This window comes from Anopheles darlingi, chromosome 2, assembly GCF_943734745.1.
Source record: "Anopheles darlingi chromosome 2, idAnoDarlMG_H_01, whole genome shotgun sequence".
Lineage (NCBI taxonomy): Eukaryota > Metazoa > Arthropoda > Insecta > Diptera > Culicidae > Anopheles > Anopheles darlingi.
Window position 1 is genome coordinate 18,952,079 of NC_064874.1, and position 22,513 is coordinate 18,974,591.

At 48.9% G+C, this 22,513-nt stretch overlaps 4 protein-coding genes across 10 annotated transcripts in view; 1 reads left to right on the forward strand and 3 right to left on the reverse strand.

Moving 5' to 3' along the window:
- The window catches only part of LOC125948822 (uncharacterized), a 324,894-nt gene that overhangs the window by 88,567 nt on the left and 213,814 nt on the right, over positions 1–22,513 (reverse strand). The window contains exon 1 of one of the 3 annotated variants that reach the window (XM_049675283.1): positions 4,044–4,150. The exons of 1 other annotated variant lie outside the window; for it this stretch is intronic. The gene's annotated coding sequence lies outside the window, so the exon portion shown is untranslated. Of the gene's footprint in view, positions 1–4,001; positions 4,151–22,513 lie in introns of those variants that run through there. One more of the 3 variants, XM_049675282.1, reaches the window with a different exon arrangement.
- LOC125948840 (uncharacterized) lies at positions 6,588–17,214 on the reverse strand. Of its 5 annotated transcripts, none has more exons than XM_049675318.1 (2): positions 17,107–17,214; positions 6,588–9,167 (listed from the first exon to the last, which is right to left on the reverse strand). In XM_049675318.1, the coding sequence occupies exon 2, from the start codon at positions 9,156–9,158 to the stop codon at positions 7,032–7,034; it is 2,127 nt and encodes a 708-aa protein (XP_049531275.1). In that variant the 5' UTR covers positions 9,159–9,167; positions 17,107–17,214; the 3' UTR covers positions 6,588–7,031. The 5 variants fall into 5 exon arrangements, with proteins under 5 accessions (XP_049531275.1, XP_049531278.1, XP_049531277.1 ...); XM_049675321.1 differs by lacking the exon at positions 17,107–17,214 and adding an exon at positions 16,309–16,996; XM_049675320.1 differs by lacking the exon at positions 17,107–17,214 and adding an exon at positions 15,903–16,265.
- LOC125948842 (protein O-mannosyl-transferase TMTC4) lies at positions 18,025–20,651 on the forward strand. The gene is made up of 3 exons (XM_049675322.1): positions 18,025–18,250; positions 18,317–19,939; positions 20,001–20,651. Exons 1-3 carry the CDS (start codon positions 18,218–18,220, stop codon positions 20,424–20,426), a joined length of 2,082 nt encoding a protein of 693 aa, XP_049531279.1. The 5' UTR covers positions 18,025–18,217; the 3' UTR covers positions 20,427–20,651.
- The window catches only part of LOC125948864 (zinc finger and SCAN domain-containing protein 31-like), a 2,011-nt gene continuing 151 nt past the window's right edge, over positions 20,654–22,513 (reverse strand). The window contains exons 1-4 of the mRNA XM_049675361.1: positions 22,010–22,513; positions 21,459–21,940; positions 21,296–21,388; positions 20,654–21,211 (exon numbers count right to left, since the gene is read on the reverse strand). The exon at positions 22,010–22,513 is cut by the window's right edge and continues 151 nt beyond it. Coding sequence (XP_049531318.1) covers positions 20,740–21,211; positions 21,296–21,388; positions 21,459–21,940; positions 22,010–22,513 — 1,551 coding nt within the window. The 3' untranslated portion in view covers positions 20,654–20,739. The remainder of the gene's footprint in view (positions 21,212–21,295; positions 21,389–21,458; positions 21,941–22,009) is intronic.

Genomic DNA, 22,513 nt, shown 5'->3' on the forward strand with positions numbered 1-22,513 from the left:
TAACGCAGCTTCCGCAGGCGAGAGAAGTGTTCTCGAGTGTACAAGCCACTGAGATGCAAAGGGAAACTACTGTTGTCGTGCTTCGGTTTAAATTTTCCTCACGAATCACTGCACTGCACCGTTTGCCGTTTGTAAAAAGTGGACAAAAGCCTTTCGCAGCGACGATTCGAGAATAAGCTACTCAACTTACAATCGAAAAAAACGGCAAAGCAAGACTTATTATGTTTTAAAGTCAGATCCGGAACGGTGTTCGGATTGGATGGTCGGAGGAACTACCTGCGAACCCAATCTAAGTTCCATTGAGATCCAAATGAAAAGGAAGAGGCGAGCATTATATTGCATCAGAACAACGGATCCACCGAGCCCAAACGAAACCTGTTCCACTGTCTGCAAAGCATCAGCAACAGTCAACCGGAACCAGCCAAAAAGGCAACGGTGACAAATATTTTCAGCCTGAAATCCAACGTACAGCATCCAAAACCGCGGCCCAGGTTGAGTAACCACTTCAGCCCACGAGCAGCATTAACATTGGCGAGCGGAACACGCCTACGTCACTCCTAAGTTATTCCTCCCGCGCCATCGCGCAGGTGGGGGTACCTCCACTGGGGTACCGGTACCGGTTGGCTGCAGAATCTGTTGGGCCATCCATTTCATCTTCTTTCAATTTTATCAACCTTAACTTCAACGATGTTCATGAAGCTGCTCAAAATTCCTCAAAACTGAAACTATCGTCAACCGGAGGGAGAAGAGTTCGTTCGGAGCTGCTTCCCGATTTGGCAGTCGCAGCAACCTTGAAACCCATGGCAATGGCGTTTCAGGAATGTGTTCCGTAAATTGAAGCCACTGGCGCGGAATGTTTCACATGTTTTTGAAGCATAAACCATTCGATAGCAGTTCGGTGAGTTGGGTTTTGAGTTCATGAACCAAAATACTTGGCACTTAGAGCTGATTCTGGCTTAGTATGTTGTGCTGTGTATGTTGATCAGAACACGGAGAGCAAACAGCAAACACATTTCGAGTGAAATGGTATCCCGTAGAAGCGCGTTCCCTTTTTTATTTTGGTCGATACCAGTGTTCACGCTAAACTTCATCACCACAAAAATTTACATAAACAGCATTCCTACCAACAAACACTAACACACGAGCCGGGTGTCAGTCAGTCGTCGGCCATTCTTGATAGGCCCGGGGTGGGGAGCCTCAAGGCCTCGGTTAAGGCAAACATTTACGCCCCGTAAGAACTGAACCGGTTTCAGGTTCCACCGATTGCTTTCTCGTGCAGGATAGACATCGAACATTAAAAAAAAAAACTCAAAACAAATCTGTGGGATCAGGTTCCAGGGTTCGGATGATCAGGTTTTTCGCGCCTTACCCCGATCCTGCCTGGCCTCTCGCGCCTTCTGCGCGAGCTCGACTTTTATGGACAGCTAGCATCGAGGACCGCGAAAAGACATATCGAGGAATTTTTGGCAATCTTCCGCAAGAGTGTTTTGTCTTTGTCTTTAGTTCACCATTTCACCAGCGGATGTGACTGGCTGGCTGGCTGACTTTCACAATGTTGTGGCCCTTCGCCGGAAAGGCGGCGGCACGACGGTGGTTAACGATGAAGGATGCTTTTTTTGTGGCTGCCGGGTGCACTAAATTCATCTCGCCCAGAGCGTGGCACATTTAACCTCATTTGGTTGGGCGTTTTTGGGACTTATCGCTTGGTTTTTTTACCGAAAAAAAACTCACTGTTTGCGCTAAGTGGAGAAGGGACCGCGTGGGAACTTCGGTACCATGATCCACGAAAGCACAATATGCAAGAGGCCGAGCCAATCAAGAAGGTCAAGTACGATCTGCAATCGAAGCCCGCATCAACTGTCAATCACTGAATAAATTTTACATTTTCTCTCCTGAATTTTGCATTTCAACTAAGAAGTTTAGCATCACAAAACGCTTTAAAAAAAGTACTAGGATCCAATAAAACAAAATCCTCTGATTCGATCTCTGCTAATTTATCGAAACTATAAAAACAGCCCACGATCGCTAAGCACCGATGGGAGTCATAAAACGCTAAACTTCGATTGAAAGGCAGGGCGTATCGTTACAATCCCACCCAAACGATCAACGAATCGAACGCCCGCTAGCATGATATCATCTTAGGCCCCACTCGAAGATCGAGCGCTATTTATTTTCATACGAAAATCGATTCTAATCTTATGAAGCTAATCTGTGCCGCAAAACGGTTAACCGATCGGGCACCAGAACGATCATAAGCGAATGATACATATTTTTCGCGGCCAATTTATTTTAACAGCGGTTTACTCCACCGTTCGAGAACTATAATCCGCTAGAATCAATGAATTGCCAATGTGGCAAGCAACTAATAAAAACCCAACCCAACCCAACATTGCGGATTTGTTCACGCCGTTAGATCACAACGGCCGCCACCACCAACACCCGGCGCGATCCCGGCGGATCATCCCGATGGATCCGCCGGGCACCACCGATTAGACAGTAAATGGTTCAAAATTCAAAGAACCGTTCGGTCGGGCAGCCAAAAGTTAGGCACTGACAAGAGGAAGAATTAAGCCAAAGCGTTGTCGGAAGTGCGAAATTGCCCCAGACGAGCGCGTAACGCGAAACGGTAGCCAAAAACGCTACGGCTCGGTGCACTCACCGAGGCAAGCGATAACGGAATGGCCGGCGATCGGTTCTGGATGGTGCGTAGCAGTAAATGCAGCAGCTAGCACCGCTGCCCGCTGCCCTATGGCCTAGATAAGTGTGTTGTATGAGCATTTTGGGCGATTCGCATCCAGCGGGAAATCAAAAACAACAACCACCCCCAGGCCACAAATTAGTGGAAGAATGGAAAATTCCGTCACGCTAAAGCGATTAGAGGTAATCGGAGCAGCTTTAAAGGATGCGAGGAACTATCAAGTTTATATGATCGGCTCGATATACGGTTTGATAAACACAACCCCACACGCGGATTCACTAAAACATACCTTTTTGCGACGAGTGATTTGCTCGCAGAAGAACCACCAGTTCCGAGTTGTAGTGTTCCAACCGTTGGTCCGTTTCTCCGAGCGTTTTGCTTCGTTTCTTCGATTGACCTTTCGGATTTGTTGCAATCCGGACTCAACTCCGGTTTTACTGCTGCACTGCTGCTGGGCGTTTGCTAGTGGTTGGTGTGCTGACGCGGCGGTTCAACCAGCTCAACGCAGCCTCCCCAACCTAATGTTTGACCGACCGCAGATCATCCAATTGGCACTGGGAACAGGGATTTTCCGCGATTTTAATTAGTACACGACCGAGCACGACCAAGGCTGAGGTTGGTTTATGTCGAATTATTCAAACAAAACAAACGGCACACCAAGAGACACACGACACGCACAAACACACGACAGAGACGAACTCACTGGATAACGCAAAAGTAACGTGCGTTTTCCAACGTTTTGAAGGTTGAAAACACTAGGATGCACTACAAATGCCACTCAGCATCGCCGAACGGGTTTCAGGCTCGGATCGTTACCAATACCGGTTCGGCCAGCGTTCTTGCGAAACGGAGCAAAAATGTCAAACGATCTTGACGACGATCTTGAAGTAACCGTCGATCTTAAAAGCACCATTAACGCACACGTTCGACGATGCCGACAGGAAAACAGGTGAAACAATCGAACCGGGAGGTGGAGCCCGATCACACAAAACGGTGACAGTGGTTTAAACGGACAGGCATTTCAAATCACACTCGCACGTTCACGGATTGATAAATTCGCCGATGTCGCTGTGTTATCATTTCATCTCACTAATTGCCAACGATAATCTGTATCCTCCGTTTTTCGGTTTGTCAACCAACTGCTCATCCACGTTGGTGTCACTTTTTACGCACTTTTACCGCCGGAGCCTACTAGTTTCGGTCACAACGGTTTATCCAGTGTAGGTCACAACAGTTCAAAGCCTGCCTTTCAAGTTTAGTTTGCCAAAACCATCACGTGCTGTCGTCCTAAAATCCCACACACCTGGCCTCGAAAACACGCTCTCGTCAATCACAGTAAACTCACGAAATAACAACAACGTTTGTGAGCAGCAGCTGCTCGACGAGGTTCCGAGATGTTGTCGCTTTGAAGGTTCGACCGCGAATGTTCATCCGATGTGGGACCGCTGTTGTGGTGCCGCTGCTGTGCCGTGGTGGCGCCTGCGTGGTTCTTCGCCTGCTTCGAGAAAGGGTTAGCCCCAAACCCCCACGTTGGTGGCAATGAACACGGCACGTTTGTGTTGCTGGAAGGAAGTGTTTCTCGATCGCAGAATGATATACGAATGTGATCGCTATTTAAATTTTCTTCTGCAAATAAATGTCTTTTCAGCATTAAACGAAAATTGAAGCACATTTTTGAAAGACAGTCATTCAGAATAATTATTACAATTGCTTTGAAACATCGATAAGATTATGATTTCATAATGCAAAGGAAAAACTTTATGGAACTTCACCTTAGCAGTAATGCTTTATTACTTTTTCAAGCGTCAAGCAGCCAGGCTGGAGTATCACTGAAAAGAATTCTTCCCCAATGGGGCAAATAGGGATGAACTTGCTTTCTTTTCGCTGGGGAATTGCTTGAGTGAGTTATTGAACAGGATGTAGAGAAATTGTATCATTATAAAATGTTTTTGTAACGCACGACCTTCGCTACATCCCGCTTCTAGCAAGCCTGTATCTATACCAAGACAATGCTTAGGGTCTCTGTATAGTGATTTAGATCTTTACAAATATATCTAGTAATCAATGCGGGGGGGCGAATGTAGCGAGTGATATCGAATAATTAAAAACCGATTACTTCTTTTGCAGGACTCAGAAAAAACGCCGAAGCCGCAGAAAAACGGTCAATTCAAACAGCCGAGGTGAGTTACTTATTTCACCACCCGTGGTGAAATAAATCGTTCAATCCTTCAATCGATCAATAAATTGTTCAACCGTTCGTTCCTCCAAAAATTCCTTGCAAAACTAATTTCTACTTATGTTGCCAATCAAATGCAAATCGCAAAACAGCTCCGATCAAGAAAATCCAAAATGCATCATAGAAATCCTTGCATTGAAGCCAAAAAAACCAATAAACTACATAACCAATTACTTTGCAAACGCAAACATTTTAGCTCTTCAAACGGTTTATGCCTCTGTACCTTACTGAAATCGTGCGTTACATCTTTTACAAGTTAAACCATTCGACAATTTAGAACCAATCTCCACCAGAAGCCTTGTGTTAATTTCTTTCAGTTGTTCTTAACCATTTATCACGCTCATCCAGTCTCGTGGTATTATTTTTTTTATTGGATTTACCTTTTAGTGGTTTCTGTTCTTTTTTTTGTTATATTTTCTCTTAGAGCGAAGGACTTTTGGTTCCTCTTTTTGCTTGCTCCCAGCGCGCTACACACTACACTGTTGCTTTCCGTGAGTGTATATTTTACGATTTAACCCAGGCGCTTATGGCTAACCTCGTTCGCGAAAGCTTATCACCTACTACCATATTGCCAGGTGGCGACGGACACCTCGTGTAGTCAGGGATCACTGTTAAATGAATCTTTCACGACCAACTCCATCCAAAGGACGCATCACGACGAAGTGCACGCGCAATCACCCGGTGGCATATAGTATGTATCGTAATCATAAGAACATTAGTTACGTCCAAATGTTTCAGTCACTCGCAGCCACATACGCACACACAAATACACACATACATTCGATCTCAAGATATTTATTATCATGCTATTCTCCTCGGCACACAAACATCGCATTCATTCTAAACCCTCTCACTACTGTCCGCAGCTTGTTGCAGACGACGTTCAAATTTTAATTATTTGACCTCTCCCATGAAAGGAAAAGCAGTTCCGCTGCTTGCTGGAAATTCTGCTACCTCAATCCTTCCGTAATCGTTGCTAATCTTTGTCTATTGTTTGTGGTATTGGCGTATCAGCGCAAAAGCAACATTTCCTCGACCTTCGAGATGATGTCGTCGAAGTCATTATCCTGGGTCTGCAAATATTAATGTAGGTTTTTCATTGATTTTCCCTTGTATAGATCCTGCAGCATGGCCGGTTTTCCATTCATTTACGATCACTCCTCCAATTTCTCCGTGTACAGTAGCACGGAAAACAAACCTTCGCTCGATTAAGCTTGCTTCATACTCTAGCATCTCCTACAATAAATGAAGCGCAATCGTTTCATACACCGAGCGGCATTTGCGACATCGGATGTTAAACTGCTCTCCTCTCTATTTGTACCATACGAAGCGATTAGATTCCATGAATATGTGTGCCTGATAAAACGACGAGACGTCCTCATCTTGTTCTTTCATGATACCACGCCTTCTGATGTTCCCTCTCCTCCTGGTTTCAATGCTACCTTCACAATCTTTCTACGATAATTTTCTCGATTTGCTAAAGCCTTCCCTTTCCCATCCTTACTATAATCCAATTGATGCCGATGCCTCTAGCATGCAATAGCAAAACCTATAAAAATTTCTTGGGTTTTTCTGCCTTCATTAACCATCCATTCACTTATATACTACTGTACAAACACACGGACACAGTGAACCTACGAATGTGAAAGAAAATTACACATAAAACGGGAAACAGAATCATATATTGTATTCCTAGAACCTATCCAGCAGTGCACCACCAATTCAGCGTGTCCAATCGAAGAGGAAAGGTGCCGAAAGGAAGGATTCAAAAATGAAACCGCAGGAAAGAAGCAGTGAATGATGTTGCAATGACATCCGCCCGGAAAGAGAATTGTACAATGTGTAACGCACCTAACTCCTACCACTACTCCTTTCCTTTTCCCCGCCTCACGGTTCCTTTCTCTCACACTCTGATCTCCAACCTTCACCGAACGGTAATGAGTGTGTCGAACGTTCCCGGTAGGCTAAAGCGTCGCTAAGCGTTCGCCACCTTTCGTGGCGGTCTGCTGGATTCCGGTGGTTTCCGCATGAAATCCAACCTTCAATCATCATCGTCCTCCCTTTCGATAGCTCGAACAAACCTTCCACACCGATCGATTAATCGATCTCCTGTTTCTGCAGATTGATCAGTGCTCCGACGATCACCACAATGTCATCCAGCAGGGGAAACGTTCGACAATCGATACACGTCTGCGGGTGCAGTATCTGATGGTTCTGGAAGTTTTCCAATATGTTCTCGATGTAATTTTTCAGCTTGAAGGTTCGGCTTTTGCTAATCTTCTCCGATACGATATCCTCGAACGGTTCCTCCTCCGTCGCTCCGTGGGGGTGGTCGTCGTCGTCATCGTCATGATTTCGACCGCCGTTGTTGTTTGCATGATCATGTCCATTCGCCAGCCGATCCTCGAAGTGGTGGAAGTTCTGGCCGGCAATCAGGTTTGTGTTTGTCTTGAACTTGGTCAGAAAGCCAGATTGGCTCAGGACCTGCTCGTCGTCGGTTTGTATGCCAAAGGCACGCGATATGAAACACACGCACCCATCAAGCGTCGAGGCGATCAGAAACTTGAGCTTGTGACACTGTTCCGTCGGACAATAGCTTGCCGCACTGTCGATGTTAGCCAGCAGTGACAGCGACCGGACGACGTTCTGGTTTACGCGCACCACCAGATAATTCAGTATCAGATGAATGCGACTGAAGTGTTGTCGCAGTTTGATCGGCACGTTCAGCTTCATGGTGAAATCGTCCGGCCACAGGATGAAGTTCCGCAGGCAGTCCGCAATCTTAGGCACGTTTTTGTGTACAAGCAGATCGACCTCGTTTACGCCGAGACCGAAAATGACGGCTAACCGGGCACTGCTCTCGTTGAGTTTTATCTTGCGCAGTGTCAGGATGATGTCGCGCTGGTTCAGATCGAAGCACTGGGCCAGGGAGTTGATCAGAAACATTCGATTCCTTCGGAGGCCCAGAAACAGGGTCGGGAATTCATGCACCATCTGGAGCTTTGCCTTCGTCGAGGAAATCGAACCAATGCCAGCGACGTTACCAGCGTTTGCTGCTGCTGTACTGCTGCTACCAAGCGAGGGATATCGTCCGATCAATTTTCGTTTCACCTTTTTACGATATAACGGATTGCCGGAAAGGATTCCTCCACTAGCACCACTACCGCCGCCTGCACCGTCGGTATCCTCCATGTCTTCTGTTACCAGGACACCGGTCTCGTACTCCTCGATCATGGACTGTTCCTCCTCCTGCCGCTGTTGCTGCAGCTGGTGCTGGTGGTAGTCCTCTTCCGACATGAGAATCGTTGTTGTGCTGTCGTCCACCACCGTTTCTGTGCCAATTTTCGCCAGCTTCACGTTCACGTTACGGAATCGATTGATCGATGTGCCGCCATGACTGTGGCGACTGCTGCTGTGTGTACTGTCCATATCGCAAATATCTTCAATAGCCGATGCCGTCGATGAGGACGTTCCACCGTCGTCGTCTTCACTATCCACCTCCTGCCGTTTGCCGGTGGAAATGACAACGTTGCCCTGCTTCGCTACAGCGTGGCTACCCTTCGGAAGATGGAAATACGCAAGCTCGTCCTCGATATCCAACCCGTTGGTCACTGCGGGTCTCCTTCCTTTTATCTCCGGTGCAGTTTCCGTGGAGCTGCTAGCCGCTGGTGACAGGAGTGCTTCCTTCGATTGGGTTCCTTTGGACGGCGTACTACCGCCTTTGGAAACTGGCGTAGAGGACGCACTAGCACTCTGAGCACGTTGCTTCGTGGTAGTTGCTTGTTGTTCCTTCTGATCCGGGGATTCTGTAGCGGACTCTTGTGACTCGATAGACGATTCCCTCTTCACCTGGCGGTTCGAATCAATCTCACGTTCTTCTGACGGTTGCTGACGACGAGAACGCTTAGCGGCGCCACTACCCGCTTCTACCACCGTCGACCGTTTGACTGAAGAGATATTCTTGCGCTCCTGGACAGACGATCGTGCAGGAGACGACGATAACGGTACGGTCGATGCTGATGATGAGGCTGCTGCTTTCGATTCCTTTCGCTGTTGCTGTCGTGCGCTGCTGCGGACTATGATGGGAACCGAATCCTGCTGCTGCTTCTGCTGCTTCTTCTTGCTCTCGGGGGTACCGTTCACCTCCTGCGTCTGGCTAGTGGTGGCCGATCGCGTTATCACTTTCTCCTGTGGTCGACTGGTGCTGTAGCTATGAATTTTCATAATATCGGCCTAAAATGAAACAATAAAAGAAGTGAATTAGAACAACAAGCATTCATTTCGAACTAGACTATAAGTATGATTTGCTATTAAACTGTATGCTCGACAGAAAAAACGAACTGGCCGTCGCGGTCAAACACATCATCCTCCAAATACATTTGCTTCCTTTTCTTTGTTCGCAAAACCCCGTGTTTTGGCTAGAGGAAAGATAGGAAGGGCTTATCATGAAGATCTTGCCGTCCTTCCCCAATAATGAACACAATCAACATCAGATCACGCAAAGAATGTGGTGCGGCGAGGTGTGTCACCCACCCAGCGTTCACATTATCATCGTTCACAAAGCGATCGTAATTGACACCATTATTCACGTCCGCGTGAGGAAGTGTAACAACAACAAACACCTGGCCGTGATCAGCCCGAAAGCGGGGCTTATCATGATGCACACGAACTACGCAGCTAGTCACGCAAGGCGCTTCAAACTTCCTAGGGTTCCGCTGGACCGGAGTGTTACCGCTTATCTCCCGTACCAAAGATAATACGCATTTCACGAGTCACGAGTGCGATTCCACCGTTTCTGAAATACATTTCGTTTCACTAAATGATGCCCTCAGCGAACGCTCTTCGTCGAGTGTATAAAACATCTCACACCAGATTGAGCAATAATCCGCACAATTAACACTCCCTCCTCTCCGCAGCATTCGCTTCCGATCGCTTCGTTTCCGTTTCCATATTAATCGATCGTGTGTATGTGTGTCTCGGAACCAACCAGAGAGCTGCACAGACAGCCAAGGTGCGATCTGTGCATATTATTGCATTGGCTGCCGATTCCGAGAGTAGATCTGCCCTCATCGCACTAGGGCACGACGGCAGACTACAACCACCATCCGCTGGTTTCGCTTCGTTTATGTAGGTGTGTCTCTGGCGTGACGCCCGTATACTACACTATTTGCATAGGTATGCGTAAGGGTGGCACCACACGCGGTAAAGGGCTACTAAGGGGTGGCGCGTTGGATTGTAAATGGTTGATCATGCTTGCTCTACCACCATTGAATCGGGGGGAGGTCTCCCATTGCTGCGCATGTCGTTGTAATTGCATAACGCGCATCGGCACCCACCACTGGCAAGCGACACAGGCTAGATAGTAAATGCTACTAATGGGTATGATAGGTCGATAAGCTGCTGCTGCTGTGTGAGGTACACGTGCGTGTCTTCCGCGCCAACACACGACGCCACCACTTCATCATCGACAATCGCACGCACGTACGGTGCAGCTATCGAGAGCTTGCGTCTGTCCATGAGAACCCCTACCGATGCGCTGACAATCTGAAACCAGAAACCAGGGTATGTGAAACAATAGAGGACACACAAAGAAGGGGCAAGCGACCCGTAAGAACACGCAACCGAGATCAACACGAGCTTATCATGCACAAAGGACGGTCGTTCAATAGTAATTCTTCTCCAACCATCGATGCGTCGCTACAGCAACCAGGAAGAGATTCACGCCGTCCTCGAGAGAACACACTTGGCTGTGGTTACTGCGTTCCTGGGCGAAAGTTTATAAATACCACCACCCACTTTGGCGTTCTCTTCCTCCGAAATCAACCGCGCCATCGCCCCAAAAGCCAACAAACACACGTATCCGATGCACTCTCGGCGTGGGGGATATATTTAAACATTCAAAAACACTTCATTCTCACCATCATTCTAGCGTTTTGGGGGCTCTACCACCAGAGTGTATGATTCCGTACAATTTTTTTCTCTACTTTTCTGGTAACTTGTAGTCCACAGGCTCTGGTCGAGATGTTGCTTGCGATCCCGAAAAAGGTCACCACGGGATAAGAGGCACTGATCGCACTCGAGCGTCGTTCATCGATGCACCCCGATGCAATGGATCACACTGTCGGCGACGAAGAAAAGCACAACATCTACAGAAACTGAAACGTGCGCCGTGCGCGAGTCTGGCCGCGGCGACGGTCAAGCTCAATCTGCGGCTGTGGGCGTCTCGTGTCTCTCTCTCTCGTTCGATCACGCCATCGCACGGACAGACGCACCCATGCTAGTCAACACTCTGGGGCGGATTCAACTGCAGCTGCGAGGGGCTTAGCTCTCGGATGCACACATGCACACCAGAGCCGAGGGTTGGACCAGCAGACGCGCGATGCAGACCGCCGTCAGCCAGCCAGCATGAGTGTGATGATCAAGTGCAATGTGATTACGAGCAGCGCGATCCAAATGGTGGTGGTGCATACTACCAACAGACACACGATGCACGTTTTAAATAGGTGATCGCGTTCACTGACCACACAATGAAGTAGTAGCAACAAATGCTGTTAACATTGAACATGCGCGAAGCATCGGGAATGGAAACCATCATCCCTCGCTGCTGCTATCGTGTACTGGCGCGGACAGACACGACATACGGCCACGCACTCGCTCCTCTAGCCGGACGGTGGTGGTAACTTATCTGATTCATGGAGCAGTCTCTTATCGGTTGAGCGCGCTACCATGGTTTGCTGTGGATTACACCCAAGCCCAGCATAAATTGGTGTGTGTGAAAGATGTTAGTGTATGCCGCCACCAGACTAGAGAAGAAATAAACGCGATACCATATGGTAGGGTTGTGTCGTTGCCATCGTTCCATCCGACGATGACGACGACGAAGCAAGATCGCCTTTGCCTTGCTGGGGGGTTCAAGCTCCAACGAAAAAAGGCGCCAAACGTAACGCTGCGATAATCGCGATTGAGAGCGAACAGAAGGGATGCTCTCTCGATCACGACACGAGAGCGTTCTCTCACGCAGCACAAGTGAATCATCGAGACGACAAAACATGCTGCTCACTAGTTTAAAGCATGATGATCAAGGTGATCTCGGCGATTGAGAGCTGCAGGCAAATGAGATCGTAGGTGACGCAACTCGTGTGAGCATGAGAGAGATTCAGCTACAGAGGCTCGTGGAATGTACGGCCAAGACTTGCTGCTCACCAACAGCAGCAGAATGCCGCTCGAAAGGCCAGTAAATGGTGATGTAAATAGCATGGCCACCTCCTCCTCTGGAGCGAATAGCACAACAACGATTGCACGCAGCAATCCGCTTTCCACCGATCGTCGTTGTTTACATCGTTTGCAGCCGCCCGGTGGAGTGCGATCTACTTTCCCTCGTTCCTACACTCCCGAGGGGCCACACTGAGGTCAAACATACGCTCTTCCCACAATTCACGAGACGCATTATATCTACTTGGGGCCCCCCGAGGTGGTTTGGTAGACAGTACTAGTTGTGAAGGTAATGGGTTCCACTTCCATATCGAGTGCGTAATTATGTTGCGAGACGGCGCCATACCAGCGGTCAATATGTTTTAATGATACAATCGATCGCTGAACAAAATGGATCTCATCTGTAAAGAAATGAAAACAAGCTTTACAGTGAAGCTCTAACGATTCAACGAAAGGCAAGCAATACGAAATACGGATCCGGATTGGCTAGAGTAACTTCTTTGGCAGATGAAGACCAACACTGTTATGTCGGTACTGTTTAGTTAACAAAACATTCGAAAGAACCGGCCGTCGTTGGCCGTCCTGCGTTATGTTCAACATTTAATTGTTAAACCAAAAGGAACAGACCGCAACCCATTCCCCCCTGGCTGGTAATACCCTCATCAGAGCACGATTAACGCTGTAATGCTTCATGGTCGAGCCTAATTCATCCTGCTTCACACAGTTTATGGTGGCGAATGACGCGAGGGGGGTCCAGTGTGGTTCTGTACCGAGCAACAAAATTATGCTGGTGGCACCGGAACGGAAGCTCTTGTTGTTTCTCGCTGTTCCCGCGTCAGGAGAACACAGCACACTGAGTAACTGCCACAGTTGTTAGCCATTAATGTGACAAACACCAGTCCTATCTCTGGCTGTGGTCTACTTGAGATGAAACCATATGGTAGCTTCTGATTTTCGATAAGTTTATAAACGGTAGCACGATAAGCTAGTCATCAGAAGCGAAGAAGATAAGAACATATACATCAGATCTACCAATATCCGGTCATTTTTAGTCTCTTTCCTTCACTTTGTAGTACTGCCATCGGAAATGATACGTTCAAACATGGCATTACGGTTGGATGACTGTGTCTCGGTGCCACTTATCAACCCGTAGTTACTTCTACGACCACGGCGATACCACCGTACGTGGTTCTCCTCCTTCTCAAATCATACACAAGTACGCGCCGTAGCGAGAGCAAATGGATTCGTTTTGCTTCAGTTTTCTTTTTTATGTTTAAAAATACATAGGCGTGTAATGTGTTAGTCGGCTATAAAAAGCAGAAACTAGCAGCGTTCACATAGCTACTCCCGAAAGTGTTATTTTTAAAGCATTTCTCGACCCCGAAGCGAACGTCGTGGACAACGAAAAAGCTACTACTTGCGGATGGGGTGGCGGCGTCAATGTTCGCGGGTGGTAAGCACGAAAATAGGGAGTTTTGCAGATGATTCTCGGTGTCGCATACTGATGGATTCGTCAACGAGACGATGGCCAACTCAACTACCTCGATAGCGTTAGTGTAGGCATGGAGATGATCTTTTAATTCCAATCGCGATTCAGCTCCAAGACGCGAATCGCGAATCCCGTGATGGAGAACAAACCATCATCAACGCTTCTGGATTGTTACCACAGAAACAGAAAGAACGGATGCTCTCATTTCCCTAAACCCAGCAGGCCACGGCCAATGTGATGGAAGCAACAGAAAGAGAAGACTAATTAGAATAGCCCAAAGCATCTAAACTATATCGCGATGTATCCGTTGGCCTTGAAAGATTGATTTTCTCTGGCGCATGCACGACCTCCGGGGGGCCCGTTTTGATCGGTGATGGAGCTACCGGGAATGAGATCATGCCACACAGTGCCATCGGTGTATGGGAATAACCCCCCAGGTCTCGGTCTCGGTCTCGGTCTCTCTCCACACGTAAATTCAGCCAAGAGTGCGTGGAGAATCCGGGCGTATTTGTATGTGTTTGTATTCGGGGTGATAATGCGAACATTCAACCCAAGAAATTTCCCAATTCTACCTCTCCAATTCTCGTGGGGTTCGTGCCGCATCAACTCTTTTTGAGGGGGGGATCTCCGCAGAACATTCTCCCATAGTCGCAGCCGCCGCCGCACGCACACATACAGGCGCCTCAGAACAGATTTTGGACAAAAACACCACTTTGCACTGCGCGTCTCTCCTCTGCTGCTGCCTAATTGCTTGGCTAATTCTGGGTGTAGAAGAAGGCCACGCAGCGCAAAGTGAGCAATTCCAAGCATGGTTTCCTGCGATGCCTCCCTCCTCTCCGGGGGTGGAACAAACGCCGTATTGTAGCTGTGCGTTGCTATTCACTGAGCCTCACCCGCCAAGGTTCTACCGTGTTCTAGGACCAGTGTGGCGGTGTTTGGGTTGGGGGTGTCACACCTGCGCCGTCGAGTTGTTGCTCAACATGCCACGTGAGTTATTAGCCGCGAGGGGGGTCACCATCATGGCAGCACACGAGGGCAACTTGGCGACAACCGGGCGATAAGTTTATGCAATCGCAACGCTAAAACGAAACACCATACACAACGGCAGGAAAGAGTTGCCCACACCACCCGACTCCTCATCTCCATCTCGGACCATAATGATGGAGACGGCCTCGCTTCATCAAAACCACACTTGGTGGGGTGGTAGCGAGCTTGCGCCAGCACCAGAGCAGTGCTGTTCACCTATTCAGTACAAGGGCCGCAGCAAAGCAAGTTGACGTCATGCTTGAACAATCCGCGAATAGCCCTGCCAAGAGTTAAGCGGCGCCTGCCATGCAGCAAGAGGACCACACCATCCATATCAGACGAACTTCCTTCCGTGCGGGCGCAGGCTACGGCTACTACGCGACCAAACAAGGAGCAAACACACAGACGAAGGCAGCTACAGGAGCGAACACACTTGTGCACTACACATTTCAGTCTAGGGTTCGTCGGAAGCCCGATTCCCATCGATTTTCGGTCTGGCGACTTGAATATTTAATTAAATTAATTGAATTCTCGCATCCATTTTCCTGGGTTCGCCGTCCTTCACGGGGGTGGTGGTGTCCCTTTACTGTGGACATTACGGAGACGAGCAGAGAATCGTGGAATGACCTAATTTTTGGGGATGGTACCCCCCCCCCCCCCCCCCCCCCCAGTGGAGTGGTTGTAATTCCGCACCGCCCAGACTTAGACAGCTCATTTCAGGCCTCCATTGTGGTGAAACAGCAAAGATCTGACTTAAATGGAGTGTAATATCATTTCTGGACTGTCCATTCCGGGCTCTGCTAGCTTGCATTTCAAGTATGTCATGGCACACTAGATGGCTGGATGTCGTATGATTCAATTATCACTTCCTCGATAACTGCTGGATAGAGGAGTTAGCGAACGAGCCTCCCACCGGACAGGGATGATTCATCGATCGGCCGCTAAACACCGCGTAACCCCACCCTGCTCCTGCTTCTTGCATAAGTTCCACATCATCCACGGACATGATTGGGCATATGTGAGGCCAATCCAAGCATTACACAGAATGTGCACTTTTCTTTTATTGGGGGTCACCAGCATCACCCGTCTATTCTTTACGTTCTAAACGATTACACTAGCTGGCCGGTGCTGCGGTGACTGACTACTCATCACTTTTCCACCGGTTGCTTCACAACCATTTTCTCGCACGCACGCACTTCCTGTCTCTTCAGAAGATTTTCCCGTTTATCACCGATGCTTACGTGCCCGTGTTTTCCCTTTTCTCAAGCGCCATTCAACCGTGCCATCATCACAGCATAACCCAAAGTAAAACCGTCTGCTGCGGAACGATGTTATCGAATCTTGGCCGTGCCGCACCGTGAGAGGGGTTCTTTCGCGAACTCACGAGTCGGACCGGACGCACGCACACTACTGTAAATGGCCTCGCGGCGGCTGTCGCCGTCTTGGCGCTTTGCTTTCTTTTTTCTTTCCTTTTACGGCCGACCGGTCCCGGCTGCGGCGGCCGTGGATCCGTGTTTTTGCACCTCTCGTATGCTGGGGTAGTTTTCCTTAAAACATAATCCGATCGTCTCGTGCAAAAAGCACCGACGCACACGCACGCACACTTTGTTTTTCCGCCGTTCGTTCACACTTGGCGAATGGGATTACCTCCTTCTACGAGACATCAGCACATTACGCACGTTTGCTTTTGGCCGTGGAACGCCATCATCATTCTACCAGAAACTCCTCGATCCCGAGACACAGGAAAGGCCCTATTCAACGACGCGGCCGCCTTGGACGCAAACAGCCGCCGTCGCTCGTTCTCTCTTGCGTTCTCTCTTGTTTCTCGCTCTCACTCGGGCATCGGATTCTCTTCTACGTCGTCACCCCGCTTGCTGGTGGATCTGGTCGTAGGAAAAGTGGCGCGGAAAATGTGCCACCCTCGCCTCCTGCACGATTGGGAGCATCATTTATTCTGCAAATTATTCCAAGATATTTGATCAACCGACTGTGGGCCGCCTGCACGCACATTCCAGCGTCACTTGCTCCCAACAACGCACATCTCTTCCTCTCTCGTTCTCTCTTGCACGCTCTTCTGCATCAACAATCGCCGGATTTCGCGTTGGCAACGAGAGTTTAGCGACCGCATTTTAGCCCTTTTTGGGATTCGAGAGAAGCCCCCCCGAAAACGACGAAAATTCTCTAAACAGAAAAAAAGCATACGACTCTCTCATTCTCTCTCACGCACACTCTCTTGTTCCTCTCTCCCTCTCTCATTCACGGAGGATCGCCACGACGACCCAAACAAAGAAGAACAAAAAGAAGCGCAACACAGCAAAGAGAGAGGAAAAATGTGCGCCGCGGTGCTGCCAAGCGAACGAAACTCGGAAACACCATACGGAAGCGGACGACTATTGTTTGGCGGCACACGAGGGAAATTATCACGGCGACACCACACCGACTTACGTTATTTCGTGAAGAAACGCACGCGTGTCACACGACAGAGCAGATTTCGCGCCGAGCAGAGGGGACATCGAAGCACACACGCACGCCACCGAACCTTATCGCAGCAGGCCACTTTTGTTTCTGTTTGCGTGCGCCATTCCGGCCGAAGAACGGCGCCTAAAGCGCACACCACACGCACACACCCAGCGCTTTCGCGGAACAACCCCACGCACACTATCGCGTTTCGTCGCAGCTATCTCCCTCGCACGCATTGCGGTTATATGCGGGCCTCTCGTTTTGGCGGAAGAACGGGGTAGAACGCGAGCTCACAAACACAACCGTTCGCACGGACGCACTCGTGTACACACACGCCATGGCGCGTCCGCTTCTTTTCCGTTGCGCTCGACGCAAAGCGAAATGGTAAAACTCAACGCCGCCGCCAACCACGCATCAAGCGCTTCGTCAGCAAACGCGTTGACCCGAAATGCTTCCGACGAAACGGTGTACACGTGGTTAGGGAAAACTTACCTCATACGGTCGCGGAAATGGCTTGGGTTGACGAACGCACTTTGAATTGTTTGGTCGGCCACGCCGCCAACGAAAAACAAGAAGTTTTGGATTTTTTTGGAAAACGCGGCTGCGGTCAATACACCCAGCCAAGATCCTGTTGCTGTGTGCGAGCGAGAAGGAGAAGGGAGCATTGCTTCTTCCGTGCGTTGGGATCAATCTTCTTGGGTTTTATCTTATGTTTTTTATGATAAACACTTTGAGTTATTTAAAAGAAGTACATGGCATCAAACAATGGTAAAAATAGCTTTTAAAACTGTTTTGTTGAAGAGGCTATCTCGCAGCAACGACCTTTTGAATATTAGCCGAGCTTCAAACCAAAACGGTTCCGAACTCCGCTGTTCGTTTTCAAACAAACTGCTGTCAAATTCGGCCGCAAAAACAAATCTTTTTTTCCGAACCCTGTGATCCGCCCCAAAAGCCGGAATGGGCGAGACCCCCAAGATTCCCCTCTCAGTGACCTGCGGCGTGTAGTGAGCATGTAATCCACGGTTCCATTTCCACCCGTAGTGCACCAAGTTAGGAAAAGCCACCTCCCTGACGACCAGCACACGTCCCGGTCATCATGTCTTCCCTTCGCCAGCAAACCATCGTCCAGGTTTGAGTCCCGGTCTACCCGCTCCGACTAAACAGAATTCTTAAAAGTATCTGCTTCTACTTACAGTATTCTATTCTTGTTGCGGCCTCACTCTTCGCCTACGGTGGCTCGCTGCACGGAACGTTCGTCTTCGACGATTCGGCGGCGATCGTCAAGAACATGGATGTACGTAATGTGGCCACACCGTTTCGCACTCTGCTGCGACACGATTTCTGGGGCAACAATCTGACCGACCCAACGAGCCACAAATCCTTCCGTCCGCTAACCGTACTTAGCTACCAGCTGGAGAGCCGGTTCCTCGGTCTCAATGCAGGGCACATGAAGAAACTCAACCTGGCCCTCCACACAATCTGCAGTTTGATAGTGTTGCGATTGTTTCAAGTCCTGTGCAGTGAAGGTGAACAACACTTTCGTACCGCCTTCTGGGGTGCCTTCCTGTTCACCGTACATCCGGTACACACGGAGGCAGTCGTTGGGATTGTGGGACGAGCGGATCTCCTGGCGGCCATCGGATACATTACGATCATGCTGCTTTACCTGCGATGGATGGATAGTGGTCGATCCCAACGATGGGGATTCATTGTGTATCCAGTGCTTTTTGTTCTCACCATTGTTTCGATGCTTTGCAAAGAAACAGGAATCATGGCGCTAGTCAGCTGTGGAGCAGTAGACTTACTGAAACGCATCAAATGGCCACTACGTGGCTCAGTGCGCGATCTTCTCCATACTCATCGGTCTTGCCTGGGGAGAATCATCGTGCTGGCGGCACTGTCACTGGCCGCTCTCACGCTCCGTCTCTGGATTATGGACTTTGAAAGTCCCCGGTTCCATCGAATGGATAATCCGGTCGGAGCAAGCAACAGCACACTGACGAGGGTGCTCTCGCAAAGCTATCTTTACTGGATCAACCTTTGGCTGCTCGTATGTCCGGATTGGTTAAGTTTCGACTGGGCCCTCGGTTCGATACCGCTGATCGAACATCTGAACGATTTGCGGCTTTTGCTGGTGGCACTGTTTTATGGTCTTATCGCGGTGCTGTTACTTCGAGTGCCGTCAACGAAACGCACCGAAGTTACACTCTCCCTAGCCCTCACTATCATCCCGTTCGTCCCTGCGTGTGGCATCGTTCGAGTCGGTTTCGTGATTGCAGAAAGACTGCTTTATCTGCCTTCGGTTGGATTCTGTTACCTGATAGCGATCGGATGTCGTCGGTTGATCAAGCGATCGTTCCTATTCTACATACCGCTGTGCTTCCTCTGTACAGTGTTTATCCTTAAAACACAATCACGAGCACACGAATGGACAAACGAGGACCTTCTGTTCCGTTCGGCGTTGCGCGTTTGTCCCGGTAATGCCAAAGTGTACTACAACATAGCACGGTTAGCCACGGATCAGGGAGATCGGAAGACGGCGTTCGACTTCTACCGACACGCCATTGCGCTACATCCGGAGTATGAGGCGGCGCACATGAACCTTGGTAATCTGTACCGCGAGACGGGTGATCTCGATACGGCTGAAAGGCATTTACTGAGAGCGATCGAAATTCACGAACCATTTCCATCGGCCTGGATGAATCTGGGCATAGTGCAAGCGGCCCAAAGGAACCACGATGCCGCTCTGCAGAGCTACCAGCGGGCACTCGAACTAAAACCCAACTATGCCAACTGTCTGTATAATCTGGGGAACTTGGTACGTTGTTAATTCTGTCGTTCAAACGAATTCGTATTTAATGCTATCCCTTTTCTTCCAGTACATTGATATGCAAAATTCAACGATGGCACTGCGCTACTGGCGGGAAGCGATACAGCAAAATCCACGACACAGCAAAGCGTGGGCCAACATTCTTGCCCTGTACGATAACCGGGGTCGTACGGAGGATATCATACGAACGTCTGAACTAGCACTTAGCTTCCTGCCGAACGATACGGCCATCCTTTTTACGCGTGCCAATGCGTTCGGCAAGCTGGCCCAATACGAGAAGGCTGAATCGTTGTATCGACAGATCATAGCCGCACGGCCCGATTATGCCGTTTATCGTGCCAACCTCGGTGTACTGTACCACCGGTGGGGCCAGCGGGAAGCACAAGCTATCGAACAGTACCGGGCTGCATTGAGGATTGATCCGAATCTACGCAGCGCGAAAACGAATCTGCTCAAACTCATGGGTACCACGTGAGGTGCGGCGCAGTGTGCGCAACATTCCAATTTTTTTATGGTTGTGGAACGATGTAGACTTGATGATGCCTACCGATGGCATCATTACAGCAGAGCTGTCCTTCCGTAACGATATCGAACTCTTATCGAAAGCATCATATCCTTGTAGAGCCAACTAACGAACAAGTCAAGCAATAATTTATACATCGAACGAAAGTCACGACGAAATATAACACTAATCTCGACATTTTACACAAAAGCTGGGCTTCTTTTATTACTGGCACATCGACATGATGAGAGATCCACTTTCACTGGTACGTAATACGGCCCAGCAACTACGTGATTGCGAGTTGAACACTTGATTCTTCGATCAGTTCTTCTAATTCATCATTTTTCATCATATAATCACTGAGGTTGACGATCGACACGTTTCCTAGCTCCTCGCCACCGATCGTCACCACTGTTGGTGGGTTAGCTGTTTCAATTTCGGCTAGACTATCACTACAAACCGTCGTCCAAGTACCTAGCTGTGACGCATCAACGTACGATTCCACCAACAATGGCTCGGAGGTATCCAACAGGACGACTGTAGATGTCTCATTGGAGGGTTTGTTCGGGGTTGCTGCACCGGAACACTTGCCCAACATCCCGTCCAGTGACGAGCACGATTCACTAACAGTAGGCGGTGCCCCGCTGGACATGACTTTTGGATCCTTTTTGTTCGTCGAAGCACCACCTGCTAAATGTATGTTCATGTGTGCCTTCAAATGATCCGATTTGGAGTAATGCTTGCCGCATATCGAACACCTATTGAAAGGATGATCAATACATGGCAAAAATGAATACAGCATTCGTTATGGCACAGTAGAGGGTACGAATATGGGTACTTACGTATACTTGTTCATTCCCGTGTGAATCAGAATGTGATTATTGAGTACGTGAGAGTATGCGAACGATTTCCGGCAATACTGGCAACGGTACGGTCTGCGGAGGAGTTTAGAAAGGTAAATAATTAATCCAGCGATTGGCCGGAACGCTATGACGCGAGTCTTACCTTTCTCCCGTGTGTGTACGTTCATGTTTTACTTTGCAACTAAAGTCACTGTACGATCGTTCACAGAACTGACAATTGTACGGCTTTTGACCAGTATGGATACGTACGTGCCGCCGTAACTCGAACGGGACAACGAACGCCTTATCACAGTGCTCACACTTGTATGGCCGCTCACCTCGATGGCGCCGCAGATGTGTCTCTAGGACGTGTTTGTACTTGTAGGTTTTGTTGCAGATCTTACAACTGTGCATCGGTTTGGCGATCGAAAGGTTACGTTTCAACCGGATCACCGTCTCGAATCCGCTACCATCGGCAGCCGGTTGTATTGTGACCGTATCGATCGTTGGTTTGCTCTCATTCGGACGATTGCTTTTGCGGATCGATTGAATCGTGCGCATCGGATCGCAGTACGATGTCGCATGAGGTTCCGTAGTGTCTACGGAACTATCCTGTTCCACCTCATCACTGCTACCGACCTCAGGCTGGAAGATAGAGCGCCCAACAGGCCAATTTAGTATCAGTGTACAATGACTCGAAAGCTTCTTACTTACCAATTCGCTTAAATTGGCATCCCCTTGAACATCCGATGTCCTTTCGTAAATATACTCGACGGTCTCCGCTTCAGATTCATCCTTATCGGATAAGAAGTCAAACTTGCCGGCAGCGGTCTGAGCTAGCACTTCCTTTCCTTGTGGTTCTCGACGCGGTATCACGGTCACGTCGAGTCCATTGGGCGGTTTATAGGTGTAGGACACTCCGGAATTCAACTGAACTGAAATTCCTCCAGCATGATCTTGTTCCGGAGTCTGTTGTTTCGCGGCATCTTGTGGCACGTCGGTAAGATATGATTGAAGAATTTCGTTCGTGTTATCACATTTCAGACAAAACCTATAAGCCGCCATCAGTTCGTTGATACACCCGTCGCAGATTTGGGATGGTAGATTGTCCTCCTCGCTGATGATCATGTTTGAAAATTGCATTATTATCTCCGCGTAGGAGAATTGACCCGGTTCTTGGAGCTGATCGAAGAGGGAGTACAGTTCATCGTTTTCCCT